This window comes from Silurus aristotelis (assembly GCF_946808225.1).
Source record: "Silurus aristotelis genome assembly, chromosome: 18".
Lineage (NCBI taxonomy): Eukaryota > Metazoa > Chordata > Actinopteri > Siluriformes > Siluridae > Silurus > Silurus aristotelis.
The window spans coordinates 9,641,451-9,656,574 of record NC_139591.1 but is presented as its reverse complement, the minus strand read 5'-3'; the positions used below and the strand labels follow the sequence as shown (position 1 = coordinate 9,656,574).

Below are 15,124 nucleotides of genomic sequence, written 5' to 3'. Positions count from 1 at the left end.
TGTAATCAAATGTGATGACCTTATAATTATAACCTAATATGTTGTTCAGACTATGAACTTTAAAAATCTATATAACATTTTGTTTTTAAGGAGCAGAGACAAACTGTGTTGGGGAAAGCAATTAATCAAAGCTATGAAAAACATTTATATATATTTGATCTGTAAACCTTCCAGTGGGCTCACCACCTGCAGGAGGGACCGTAAGGGACGGTGCTGTGAGGATTGGGCAGCAGTCGAAGGCGGGGGCCTGCTTAGACTGCTGCCCCCGCGACCCGAATTACGGATAAGCGGGAGAAAATGAATGAATGAATAAATGAATGATCTGTAAACAATTTTTTTTATCCAATATTACACATTCTCTCAGTTGATTATATGCAATTATATATAATTACTTTTATTGTTAAATATGCCTGGTTAAGTGGAAGGCATTTAAGCATTTGTTCAATTAAGCTGTGATGGAGTTAGAAAATAAACATTATCAATGCCAAAACTGTTTGGGACTAGAACATTTATGACTGGCAAATACAAAGCCCTGTTGTAACTGACTATTTATTGGTGCCGTCCATCGTATAAAAAGCAGCACCATCAGGACATGCTAATGAAGCCTTATAATTAAAAGAGCCTCTACTAGATGCAATGAAAAAATCTGCTGTTTGTACTAAAGTGTATTACGTAAAATTGTATGTATGTATGTATATGTTACATTTGCAATTGCAACACACTGTGCTCCTTCAGTGTGAACTACATTTCTGCAATTGAAATTGTGCTACACATTGAGCATGTGGAAACCAATGGAGCACTGCTCTATCCTTTTTATTTTGCAGACTAAAGCATCAGACAGTGTACTGGGGGCCATGCAGTAGTACATTATCACCAGTAGAACCCACTTACTTCTAGTAGTTCCTAGAATAGCAAAGTCCACTAAAGGTGGTAGAGCATTTAACATTTACCTCCTAAACTTTGGAATAGTTTTCCTGACAGTGATCGGGGCTCAGACACACATTATCCCAGTTTAAGTGCAGAATAAAAATGTATCTTTTTAGCAAAGCCTACACATAACACACATCACATATTATAACCTTCTGTTCCAGTAAATTTGATCACATCCACATTATCAACTTGTGCTGTTAATATGATGTACAGCAGCTACACTAATTCATGCTTCTCTCTCTCTCTACCCATCCCGAGGCATTCTGAGGTTTCGCCAGCCCCAGTCACGTCCCATCTCATGAAGATTGTGGACCTTTAAAGAGGTAGATGCCGGCCCCGAAAACATTCCGAACTATCTAGAGACGTACCAGCGCCATTTGGATACCACTTCATGTGGAGTTTGGACACTGGACCTCTTTGAGTGTTAAAGGCTCTGGCATGGAGAAGCTGGTGTTGGATCCATGATGATTGCAAATTTTGAGCTATTTTATGAGTTCCTCAGATGCTCAGGGTTCCATAACCTTAAATGACTATAAAACTGTAGAAAGGACATTACTTATAATCTTACATTCCAGTACTTATGTTATCTCTCACTCTCCAGTGTTCTGTTTTGTTTAAAGACTATAATTACATCTTTATATCACCCAAATGAGGATAGGGTCCCCTTTTGAGTCTGGTTCATCTCAAGGTTTCTTCCTCATAACATCTAAGGGAGTTTTTCCTTGCCACATTCACAATGGCTTGCTCATCAGGGATAAACACACATCGTTCACCTTAACTGTTAAATTCCGTAAAGCTGCTTTGAGACAATGTCTGTGAAAAGCGCTATAGAAATAGACTTGACTTGACTTGCTAAGACAGGTCTTCACTGTGTGTTTGAACCACACGCTGCTCTAGTGGCTCCACCACATAAAAGATGCCAACATGCATATCACTCGTGGTGGTATACAGACAGGGAGAGTAAATGGCTATGGCCGGTTTCCTCTTGTGTCGCAGAACGGAGAGCTGCAGGCCGGATGGCTCACCCACCTGATTTGGGCTGGGGTGGTAGCAGCTGTTTGTTAATGGAGGGTGGAGTCAGAGGAAGTTAAGGATAAGGATCATGCACCTGTGCACGAGTTGTTTTAATGAGTGTGTGATATTTTGCAGTGACTGGCATGAGGATGCAGGAGCAGAGCTGGGGGAGAAAGAGCAAGACCACTCTGTATGCGCATACACTTGTGTCTGTGTGTATGTATGCATTAAAAATCCCACTGACAAGTAAAATTTGTGTGACAATAGGACTGTGTCAAAATAAAACTGTCTTCTTTTTGTGTTTTCTGTTTAAAAAACTTCTGGCTCCCACACTTTCTTCCCTGAGCCAGTGAGCTCACCACAGTCAATACCTCAGCCATACACCAGTCATATATCACAGCCACAAACATTTTTCTTATTAATGTTTGATATACTGAAAAGTTTGATAAATTATTTAAGATTAAATCAAATTGCAGAGGTGTTTATCAACTGATAACAGATGGCCTGGTAAAGCAGTTTTAATTAAGTTCATGATTCTGCATTTGAAACACCTGCATCTGCTTGTGAAGAACAGGAAAGTCAGCATGACATACTGTTATATTATACTGTCAGAGCATGGTGTTGGACTAAATGCTTCTCCTTGCTTTAGCTCATATTATAAATATCATATCATACATCATAAAATGCGCCTTTTTCCCCCCAGCTGTCATTCCTTTGCACAATTCTCACACAACTATCTAAGTAACACTTAGATACTCCTGGGGTCTGAATACCTTTGTAATCCAATTTAGTATTATTTTCTTTCTATGCATTGTTAACCCATCTCTACATATGGCCCTTTGAGAGAAACAGCAACACTTCAAGCACAGATTGTTCACTGCTCCTAACACAAATGTGTCCTTCTTACAATTACATTTATGACATATGCCCTTACCTACAGCAACTTACAATTATCTTAATTTTACACCTGAGCAGTTAAAAGGGCCTTACTGCACAGCCTTAGTGGTGCTAGGATTTGACAATTTTCTAATCAGAAGTCAATCTCTAGACAGAAAAGGCCCAAATGGTGACCCACTTCTCCACTTCTCCACTTCAAAACTCTGAAAAGCATGTTAAGCAATCTATTTTATAGGCTTTCTGAAACTTGGCAAGGAAGACTTGACATAGAGATGATGTGATGCATAGAGAGAATAAATTGCAGTGTGTTATTTTTGCATTCCTTAGTTAACTGTATAAGAAATATCCTTACTGATCAAGCACTCTCTGACACTCTCTTTAGCTATTTAAAATAAGACTGACTGTCAAAAAAATATCCATCCAAGTTTCCTCAAAAGAAAGGAAGCCTGTATAAAAAAGGACTCACAGTTTTCTCAGTCTGAATAAGCCACTGAATGCACGACTAGACACTGTGTGAATGCTGTTGTTCTGAAGAAACCTGTAGAAGAGAGAAAAATATACCAAGTAAGCCTAATCACATTTGGCAATGTGAAGGCACTCACATAAAAATGATATCTGATTGCAAGTCACATTTTATTAGTATACTTTGGAAATCAACTAATAATCAACTGCAAGGAAAAAATAGCATTTTAATATAATAATTCAACAGATTTATTATATATACATTAAAATTACTATTTAAGTTTTATTATACTTTAAACAAATAAATATTATTGGGAGCTGTGTGAAGTATTTCTTGTTCTCATCTGTTTGCTGTTTGCATTATGCCTAGAGACATTGGACTACGTTTTCCATCACATCCAATTTTTATGTCACATGTATCTAAGTAGCATAATCAGCACATATATTTAAGTTTCACCTTGCACCTTAGTGTTCTATGTTTGTAGTTGGTTCATGTTTTTGCTCAGGTTAAAGTTATTTTCTTTTTTTGTGTTTTATGTTTGCACTCGAAATTAATCTGTTATATAAGGTTCCTTCTTTGGTATGAAAACTGCAATCACAGTCCAGTTGACTATTATATGTATTTTTCTTTTATTTATTTAATGCTAACTATATGCAAACATCTAAAAAACATAATAGAATTATTATTTTTGTATTAAAGTTTTTTACATAAAGGAAATATTACTTGAATCACTCATTTAACTAAAAAAGGAGGATATATAGTGTGGGTGTGTGTTTGGTAAAAATAATTGTCCAGTGAAAACAAATAAAAATGACTAGCTTGGAGTATAAAAAACATGGTAAATGCATGGTAAATGCAATAAAAGCAGTAACTCTGTACTCCTGGAATATTTAATGGTTATACACTAAAGAAAAATATGCTTTGTTCTGAATATATAAAACTCATTTGGTAAAATTCAATTTAGTTTTTCAAGTGCAGTATATTTGTTATAATTTGTAATCTGGATTCTAAAGATCTTATTTCTGCCAACTTTTACAATGAGCTTCAAAAAAAGTCTTGGACAAACTAAATAGAACTCAGCCAGAAAAAGGAAGAACAGAACAGAATATTATATTTAAAAAAAAAGGTTCACCACATTAAACATGGTTTGCCACATGTGGTAAGCCTCAAGAACAGAAAGAACAGGTAACAGTTTACTAAACAGTTCTGGAACAAAAAGTGTAATAGACAAACCAGAACCTGTAACCAGGTAACAAAATTAAGGCAAAAAAAAAAAAGCAACTTCTTAATGGCATTACATGATCCACATAATTATCTCCAATTAAATGCAAAAGCTTAATTTCCTAAAAGGATACTGACTTGAAGCTATTCAGCTTTGTAGGACCAAAATTTTTTTATCTTAAACATAATTAGACAAGGCAGTTATTTAAGTATATAATGCTTATTGTCTTAATTAAATGGGAGGCATTTTGTATTATATACTGAAAGTAATAAATTATGTAGGTAATTGCAATATGCTTCACAAAATTTACAACATTTCTGTACAGTCCAAGATACTGCAAGAGTTAATTTGACCCATGTTTAATAAATAGGTGAATGTTTTACTAAAGATAAACTTTTATGTATGACTCAACAAGTCTATTTACAGGAAAAGTATAGGGATTTGAGGCAGTATTTGTCAGTAACAAAATTTTCCTCAAATAATAACTGTGTATCACACCAAACTCATGCAACTACAAAAGGACAGATCACATTTTTTATATTTTCTAGGGATCCCAAATGATCAGTGCAGTATAAATTCTCCAATCCACTAGAGGTTTAAGGGACTGAGCTGGGAACTTGCTAAGACCTTGACCTTTAATCTAATGCTTTATGGGTGATTTAGGGGCTATATAAAGTAATACGTGTGAAACTTCAAAACACACACAAAGAAACAAGAATATTACACAGCTTTTACCCTAATACACATGTTGGAAAGCAAAAATACCGAAGGTAATCAAAGTGCATGCTGCCAACCCTTTGGATTATAGCTATAAAAAGAGATATTCACATTTCACATACTTTATATGGCCAAATGTTTGTTAACGCACACATGATTTTGAATATATATTTGAACATATATTTGAATTTTCAGCTCTACATATGCATACATACTTTGTGCTACCTCCTTTGCCAAGATCAGCTCTGAGGCTTTGCCTATAATGCCTGATGAAGTTGTAAAATACTTGGCAAGAGATGCATACAAAAGTTTCCCAGTTTAAAATTTTTTTATTTAAAATTTCAAGATTCATGCTGCTGGGCTCTCTTTACCCCACAGGTTTTCTATAGGGTTCAAGTCGGGGGACAGGAATGGCCATGGAGGAACCTTGGTTTTGCTGTCAGTAAACTTTTTTGTGTTGATTATGATTTATTTTTTTTAATCACTGTCCTGCTACCCACTATCCATTTTGAGCTTTTTGACAGATGCAGTCATGTTTGATTTAATACCTGTTGATATTTGATATTAACAAAGTCCTTTGCAGAAAAACAACCCCAAACATTAAAGATCCACCACCATATTTTACACAATTTTAACAAGTAAAAAAATGCTACTTTGTAGCAGTGTAAAATGGATTGACCTTTTTCACTTTATAAAAAAACACCCTGTACACCTGCAAATGTATGCATTTATCCAATCAACTAATCCTGCATTAGTGCAAATCAGATACAATGTACAAAATCAGATATAGACACAGGTCAAGAGCCTTAGTTAGTATAATTAAACTAAATTAATAAAAAGTGTGATGTATGTTACATTAATTGTGGTACAGTAGGATTCCGGTTATAGAAAGTACATTAGAGTTTTCCATTAACTACAGTCGCCTTTCAGGAACTCGAGCTGCTTCGAAACGCTTTGGGAACGCAACTGCGTTGCCCATGCTCTGAATAATGAGTCTAATCAGTCAAAACTGAAGGCAGGCTGTCACTGGCGGGGTGACGTCACGACCAGGAAGTACGCCCATGGAGAGAAGCTGGCTCTTGAAGCGCTCTGTGTAAATGTAATGTTTGTCTGTCAAAAAAAATAAATAAATAAAAAAAATAATATATATATATATATATATATATATATATATATATATATATATATATATATATATATATATATATATATATATATATATATATATATATAATAAAGGCATAGAAGAAAACCGAGCAGACTTTTTGGCCAAGTGCTTCTCCCTGCCCCCATTTCATTATAGGAAGGGATACACACAGCCTGTGTGTGGTTTCTTTGGAAACAGAGCATGTGGTTTTGGCTCAATGCCAGCGATGCGCTCACATGCCTATGCAGCTGCTCCGCTCCCGGCGGGCGCTCTTTTAAGAAGGGTTCCTGGGGTTCGCTCATGGATCTTGCAGAAGGTTTGGAGACCGGCTTGTCCCTTTCTCTTTCCTCCTCTGCTTGGTCCAGATCACGTTCGGCTTCGGAGGCACGCCTCTCGGCGACGTCTTCCCCCCCTTCCCGAGAGCACACAGCTCCGCCTCTCTTCCTACGAGGACTGGGAACCCAATAGCAAGGAGCTGCTGGAGGTTGTGACACGTGTAGTTCAGAAGCTGGATATATAGCTTGGCCAGCCGGTGAGCATTAGAGGGCATGGAGGGGCTCATTGGGCAAGTTTGATTAACGTTTTTTGCTCCCAGCATCAGTGTGGGAGCGTCTGCGCTCACGCCCCATGTACAGGCTGGTGTAAAAGATCCTCCTTTTAAACAAAGCAGCAGGCGCTCTCTCAAGACTGGGGTCCAAGGCCGGGGAGTGGCGCCTCCACCCTCAGGTGGGGGAACAGATTTGGGAGAAGTTTGGCAAAGCCCAAGTAGACCTGTTTGCGTCTTTAGAGACGTCACACTGTCCCCTGTGGTTCACCCTATATCCTCCAGCCCCACTGGGACTGGATGCCATGGCACAACCATGGCTGAGGCTGCGCCTTTACGCCTTTCCCCCGTCGTGCTAATTCCAGGAGTTCTGGAGAGAATTCACCGGGATGGAGTCAGTCTCCTCATAGTAGCCCCATGGTGGCCAGGCCATCCATGGTTGACAGACCTGGTGGCCCTCCTCGAACAGCCTCCATGGGAGATTCCTCTGAGGATCTCCTCTTTTAATCAGGGGGCGCAATAGTTTACGCTGCCCCGAGTTGTGGAAGCTGTGGTTGTGACCCCTGAATGGTCACAACTCCGAGGTTTTGGTCTCTCCCCCGAGGTGGTAGAGCGCTGAACCGAGATGCTGCATCTCGATGCCACACCTCCGGCGTCCCTTCAGCGCTTCCTTCTCGATTACAGAAGCCGAAGCCAGCTTTTCTCAATGGGCATTTTATACTTTCTGGTCCTGACGTCACCCCGCTGGTGCAATGTATGAAATACTCAAACCACCAGTATTTTTTTTTTCACTGGAGCCTACCAAGCACTTGTTAATAAGGGTGTCTAACAAATAAATGCTGTAAATGTAGATTCTCCAGAGACAACACATCATTCATCTTTGACTATATTGGCCAATATGGTTTGGCTACAAGCACTTTCATTCAGTTCTAAGATGAATGCTTGTGGACACTTACAATCTCTGCAGATCAATATATTTAGAGAAGACATCATCAGGAAGCTCTCTGAGGTCATTGCTTTTCAGGGACCTGTGCAGTGATGCAGAATCACGATGGAATAAAACATTATTATCTCTCAAAAAAGACTGAATAATAAGATCACGGTTAAAACAATATCTAACAATATCTATTCAGCATAATGATTTGTACAGTTATATACAGAAAATATAGTTGCTGTAATCGTTAAGACTATGATGATCAACAAATATCCTTTTGACATACTTAATTGATTAGACTTAATTGTAGACAGTTCTAGAGAAGAAACTCTTAAGGTGTTTTCCTAATTTTTTTCTTTCTTGTCTCACCTTAGAAAGTTCTTTAGGAGCTACATTTCTATAAAGATGACACTCTGACACTGTCTGTTAAAAGTGCAATTAAAATAAAACTGCACTGAACTATATCAGGACATAATTTCCAAATAGATAACACTGCTTCTGGATTATAGCACCTACCATACCTGTCAATGTAAGCCATTAATATTCTCATCCAAGCTCCACAGCAAATCAAACAAAAAATAAATAAATACGATCCTGTGGGACTTGCTCTAATTTTTTGCCACACAAAAGAAGTATCAAATGGCAATCTCTTTGAGAAGTGTACTTACAGCCAAGTCACATTAGAGGATAGATGAGGCACGACACGCAAGTTAACCCCCACACATTCCACTTCTGTCTTGGTGCAATCGCAGCTAACTGGATACTGCTGAAGAGCTAAAAAACAAATCATCAAACACATTATTACAGGTTCAGGTTGGATGGTGAAACTGTAGTAACAGCAGTGAAAAGGCAGATCGTCTGCTATTTTAGCCCTAATAGGATTAAAAAAAGTATTGTGTTGTAATTTTCTGGGTGAAGTCATGTAAGACATGAACACAGCATGTGACTAATACTTTTATCAGTAAAAGTGTTTTTCAACCACATTAACCTTTTTGTTTTTTAATAAAAAGATACAGTGAGAAAGGCATAAACATACAGCAGGAATCAGTGAGATCTTGTGGTTTCTTTGTAATTGTGCGGTCAAAGATATCAGCCCATCCACTGTTATCACCTGAGGGCAAATAAAACACAGACATTTCACATGAGTAAACAGGCATTTTGGTACATATTTCAAGCAGAAATTTTACAAGTTGAACAAATAAATGAGTCATTACTGTCTCTTGGATATCTCTTCTTGTTACTAGGAGTTGCTGTGTTATTAATACCACAGACCACAACATGAATTTCGTTACAACCCAGTGAAAGCTGATGAATGTAATACTTGTTTGTCTGTCTGTATGGCAGGAGTTTTCCTGGGAACAGGGTTGTTGATAACAGCTCAAGAATATATCATTTAATAATTCCTCTCACTTTCTTCATCAGTCACTTGATTAAGAACCTCTATGCAATTGCTCATTCATGCAATTATCTAATCAGCTACACAACAGAAAATCATACAGGTCAGTGTTTGCATGAAACATTTTTAATCTCATTAACTTCTCAGTTGTATGTCAGATTTTAAGCACGATAGATAGTCAGATCAATCACCTTTATCCTACAATAAGTAACAGCTTTTATGCAAAAATTTATTTTTGAGAGTAGGCAGAGGAGATTAGACAGACTGGTTTGAGCTGAAATGACATCTACAGTAACTTATAATTATCTTTAAAGAATGGTGAGGATTAAAGCATCTCAGAAAGTACAACACGTAAAACCTTGAGGCGGATGGTCTCAAACAATAGATGAGCACATCTAAATCTACAGTGTTTTAAATAAACTGGACTGTTAAAGATGGCAAAATATTGACTATGTACTCTGGATTTCTGCTATGATGATACTCAATTTACCTTGTCCAGACATGTCAGTTTGGTGAATAAAGTTAGGGTTAATGTGTTAGTGACCACACGCATCAATTTAGGCAGACAATTTACAGGTCTTACAATGTCTATTAAAATTCTGTAACAAAGCATATAGTGAAACTGGTTCTATGAACATAACAATAAGTTCAGTATATGGCCTCCCCAGTCACCAGATTTTAATCACCTTGGAATGTAGTAGATTGGAAAATGTGCAAATAGGAACTGAAAACTGAATATCATGTTATGCAACCATGTCAAAATAGACCAGACCCCCAAAGCTACAGTATTTTCCCATAACCTTTTGGGATCTATACCAAGAACAAAGACTGTTTGTTAAAGCTAAATAATGTCCTTAGTATTAGAATGGTGTTCCTAATAAAGTAGAAATAAACCAGTCAATTAATTTACTAAATTATTATGCTTCAAATGCACTGTGTTTACATAAGTAAATTAATGACAGGAAGCGATGAAACTTTGAAAAAAACAGATCAAATAGAAATTTAATAACATTGTAGTGATATCCCTCAGCAGTTGCAGTTGTTTAAGAATATATGATGAAAAAAATATTAAGACAAATAAACTGATAATTTTCTAAATATTTATTACTCTAATATGTACATACCACAATGTTCCTCATCTGCTCCATTTTTGCAGTCCCTGTGACCATTGCATTGAAGCACCTGTGGCAGGCACACACTCATATTTCCACAGGGGAACTGTCCTAGTGGGCAACCTTCCACCACCACCCTGCTGGCAAGCACTGAGACTGTTTCAAGAAAAAGAAAGAACAATAAAATATAAACAAATCATGAAAAAAAAAAAAAACGATAAAATTGATCTATGACAGACTTGAACACAGAGAACAAAGAGAGTTTACACCTAGTGGAAAGCCGGTCCATACCAGGGCAGTGCATAAACACCTAGTCACCTATTCAGACCTATTCACAAATTTATTCTCATCTGTAGGCTATTTAATGTAGACACACCATCTACCTGCTTGTGCTTAGAAAGTGGGAGGAAATGTCAGAACAAGGGAGAAACGCATGGGAATGTCCAGACAAATAGCAAACAATGCTCATGTTTCAACTGGGGACCCTGAGCCTGTTATGCAACAACACTACACAATATGCTTACAGAATCTCAGATCACAAATTATATTGTGCTAATGGCAAAGGCAAATCATTTTCTTATCCAATTGAAACATATCCAGTTAGTTGGCAAGGCTTTTAACAAAATAGAAGGCTCAGTTGCTAGTGTCAGACTGGACTTGACTGATAATAACAGCTATTCACCGTAATTTTCCCCAAATCCTGCTTTGTTTTATGAAGCTTGATCTACATCTCGATCAGAAATTATACTGGCCTATTTTATGAAATAAACAACATAAAGGGGAAATAAAGCTTATGAATCTTATACACTGTCCTCAACTTTTTTTGGCACCGTTATTAAATATGAGCAGAGATGGCTATGAAAAATAGTCTATATTATATATTGAACATACACCAATCAGGCATAACGTTTAGGTCACTAATCAGGCATAACATTATAAACACCTGCCTTAAACACTATATTGTGTTTTTCCCCTTTTGCTGCCAAAACAGTCCTGACCTGTCTAGCATTAACAACATTAACCTTCCACCACTATTTCAGTAACTCATCTGTTGGATCAGACCACACAGGCCAGACTTCACTCCCCACGTGCATCAATGAGCCTTGGCCACCAATGACCCTGTGGCCGGTTCACAACTGCTCCTTCCTTCAACCACTGCAGACCGGGAACAGCCCACAAGAGCTGCAGTTTTGGAGATGCTCTGACCCAGTTATCTAGCCATCACAATAAGGCCCTTGTCAAACTCACTCAAATTCTTACGCTTTGCTACTTCTAACACATCAACTTTGAGGACAACATTTTCATTCGGTGCCTAATATATCCCCCCCATTAACAGGTGCCAAGATGAAGAGATAATCAGTGTTATTTACTTCACCGATCATAATGTTATAATGTCAGAATGTTATGCCTGTTTGGTGTATGTGTACCACTAATATTATTGCCACCTCTATAAATTTCTATCAGTAAAACATGTTTAAAGTATTTTCTCATTAATATTTTGATGATAATTCAATAGTTTTAATAAATTTTCAATAAACAGAAAATTGTTCATCCAAGACATCCTGTTTCACGGGTATACAAATATAGTGGGTAACACATTAGCAAAATTAGTCATTCATCTTAATGGATAAGACCAAGGAATATAGCAAAAGCATTGAAAATGGCAATTTCGATCATCAGGGCAATTATTAAAAAGTTCCTGTTCAACCAGAAACTAATGTCCGCTTTCAAGTAATGAACCTGGAGGAGAACATGTTTTTTTACTGATTCCATGCACTGTAAAGAAGATGGTTCAAGTGGTCAAAAAGTGTCCAGGGACCACAGCTAGATAATTGCAGAAGTTAGTTGCATCTTGATGTCAGAAATTCTCCAAGACTGCAATCCAATGTCACCTACATCAACAAAGTTTTTGAAGAGTTATAAGAAGAAAGCCTCTACTCTTATCTATAAACAAACTAAATCATCTGCAGTTTACCAGTCTCTACTGGAGCTTCAAAATAGAGAAGGGTCTATGGTCAGATGAATCCAAACTAGAGCATTTTGGTATTACACAGCAAAGGTGGGTTTGGCACACATATGGAGTTAGCTATATGGAAGTACCTCATGTCCATGTTTAAATACTGTACACTCTTTAATGTTCTGAGATTGTCTTTTTGCTTGCCTCTGTCAGAAAGCTTAAAATGGGCCATGGTTGGATCTTTCAGCAGGACAATGACCAAAAACATACAATATCTCAGTATACTGTACATTTAAACACAAGAATGGTTTACTGATAGTTTGTCATAATAAAAAAATTGTTTGGTGAAATCAGAATTTAACAGAATTTACATTTACAGTATGTTTAATAGTGAAAGTTATTGTGTTTCCACATGTGAAGAGAACTCAAGTGCTTGGGACTAAACAGCTATATGGAGATTATTCAGAAGAAAAAAAAGCTTTAACGGAAAAAAAAGATTGTGTGGTCTGACGAGTGCATCAAGGAAAGAAGTGTATAAAATGGTGTGCCTCTTATGCATAGTGCTTACAGTACAAGCGTGTGGGAGCAGCTTCAGGTTGTTCAGGTTTACGTTCAGCAATGCTATATGCCCAAAAATCAGCTGACTACTTGAAAATAAAGAAAGATTTTTTTCTATCAATGTTTTTTTCTTTTTTCTTTATGGCACAGGCATATTCCAAGCTGAAAATTCCAGAATTAATTGGCTCCAATTGTAAAAGAATTATACAAACAGCATATGATATGTATATGATTGGCCACCACGAAGTCCACAATAAATCCTACATTTGTACAGTGTACAGTATGACCTTTTATAAATAAAACAGCATTAAGTTTGCAATTGTTTTATATCAACAAGTGCAGAGTATTTTTGAATTTCTTTTTAAACAAAAATTCTAAATGTTAGTTAATAAAGCTCAACCAAAAATTCTTATATACAAGATACAATTAATGCAATAAAATAATGTATTAATGTACTGTTTATAAGTAGGATTGGGGTCAGTCTTGGCTACTAAAAGCAAATAAAATTAATCACAATGGCTGGTGAAACCTAAACTTGATTTGTCTAAATTTGTAATTTTAATTTAAGTAAAAACATTCTTGTTATACATTCAGATGCATTACAATTTACTCAATAGAAGTTAAGTAGCCACATGTGTCTTAAAATATCCAGTTCCTTAAGTAGCTTTTTTGGTAATACTATTTTGCTATATCTATGAATTATTAGAACCCAGCCATTTGGGTTGCACAAGCCAGTGCACTCTTAGTGCCGGTCCCAAGCCCGGATAAATGAGGAGGGTTGCATTAGGAAGGGCATCCAGCGTAAAACTTGCCAAATCAAACAGAAAAGCTTCCACCGATGTTTAATTCAGTGGGTCCGGCTTATATTTAGGTGCGCTTAATAGTCCGGAAATTAAGGTAATTACGTTTTATTTATTATCTTACTCTGAACAATGTTTTATTTTGGAAAATTACCAGGTTCTCCTGTTGTTTTTTGTGGAACAAAATGCCAACCAGAAAATGTTTTTATGCTGTTAGCATCATTTTATTTTGTTGTATTTATTCTTAAAAATTTTTTTAGGCCAGTCCGTTAAAATATTGTGGTAATGGACAGGTTAACGCATGAGGATAGACAGAAGTCTCCATTGACTATAATGTTTGTGTATTGTGATTTGTGGTGGGAGTAGGGAGCAGGTTGTGATGAGCCTGGAGAAATGGAGGTATGCTCTGGAAAGAGGGGGAATTAAAGTCAGTGTAAGACAGAGTACATGTGTGTAAATGAGAGGGATGGCATTGGAGTGGTGCAGTTGCAGGGAGAAGAGGTGGTAAGGAGTCATGAATAGGGCAAACTTCTAAAATTGTATGCAATTTACAGATTCTTTGTCTGCATGTCTAGCCAATTTTCTATGAATTGAATACAAGTAGCTGCAAACACTGAATAGTTTGGAGAATGAAAAAAAGCTCCTCTAAATCTTTTTTGTATACAACAGTGTCAAAAGAGAACATAAATCCCCCTACATTGGTTTACCTTTTGGTTTACAAGACAATCTGAAATTAAATCTAAACATCACAGAAACGTATAATTGACTTGTGTTCCCGACTCTATGTTTGTATCTCTGATGATTATGTAATGAACAAATCTGCATTAAAATTCAACAAAGCAGATTGGGTCCTCAGGAGTAAAACATTTACTTATTAAGATCTGACAAGCAAAGTGTCTTGTTAAAAAACTTCATTTGTCCAAGGGCTTTTGTGCTTTGATTTGTTAGTGGTTTATTCATTGTCCAAAGCTATCTCAAAAAGTTGCCATATTGCTTTAAAATGCTTGGAAAGACAAGGGTTTCCAAGCTAGGAGTCTTGAATTTCCCTTTTTGTTTTATTATTATTTATTTAATTAAATCCCATATACATACATACTAATCAAATTGATTGTGCTAGAAAACCCTTCATGTAGCCTTCATACTTACAGATAGGTCTATATTTTGTACCATTCATCTCAAATTTCTGCATTATAAGTATTTTAAAATGTTTTAGATGCAGCTCATAACATGCAGGCACATGCAACTCAGTGTGCACATTAATCACAATGAATTTCAGCCTGCTGTAAATTATACAGTGGCAGAACAATGCTTTCTCGATCTTGGAATGAAGCCATGTCTTTTTTCATGGATCTACAGCTTTATGACCAACAATCGCCAGAAAAAGCATTATCCTAGGCATCTCTATGGCCTGAGACAAACAAGATGCGGAGTTT

General features: G+C 36.8%; 1 protein-coding gene and 1 long non-coding RNA gene across 3 annotated transcripts in view; one reads left to right on the top strand and one right to left on the bottom strand.

Moving 5' to 3' along the window:
* The window catches only part of LOC310741423, a 207,216-nt gene that overhangs the window by 152,146 nt on the left and 39,946 nt on the right, over positions 1-15,124 (top strand). The gene's annotated exons all lie outside the window — the stretch shown is intronic.
* rxfp2a (relaxin family peptide receptor 2a) overlaps positions 1-15,124 on the bottom strand; it is a 95,288-nt gene that overhangs the window by 50,004 nt on the left and 30,160 nt on the right. For both annotated transcript variants that reach the window (XM_083569102.1, XM_083569103.1), the window contains exons 2-6: positions 10,389-10,532; positions 8,905-8,979; positions 8,537-8,642; positions 7,891-7,962; positions 3,308-3,379 (exon numbers count right to left, since the gene is read on the bottom strand). In XM_083569102.1, the coding sequence (XP_083425228.1) occupies positions 3,308-3,379; positions 7,891-7,962; positions 8,537-8,642; positions 8,905-8,979; positions 10,389-10,532 (469 nt within the window). The remainder of the gene's footprint in view (positions 1-3,307; positions 3,380-7,890; positions 7,963-8,536; positions 8,643-8,904; positions 8,980-10,388; positions 10,533-15,124) is intronic.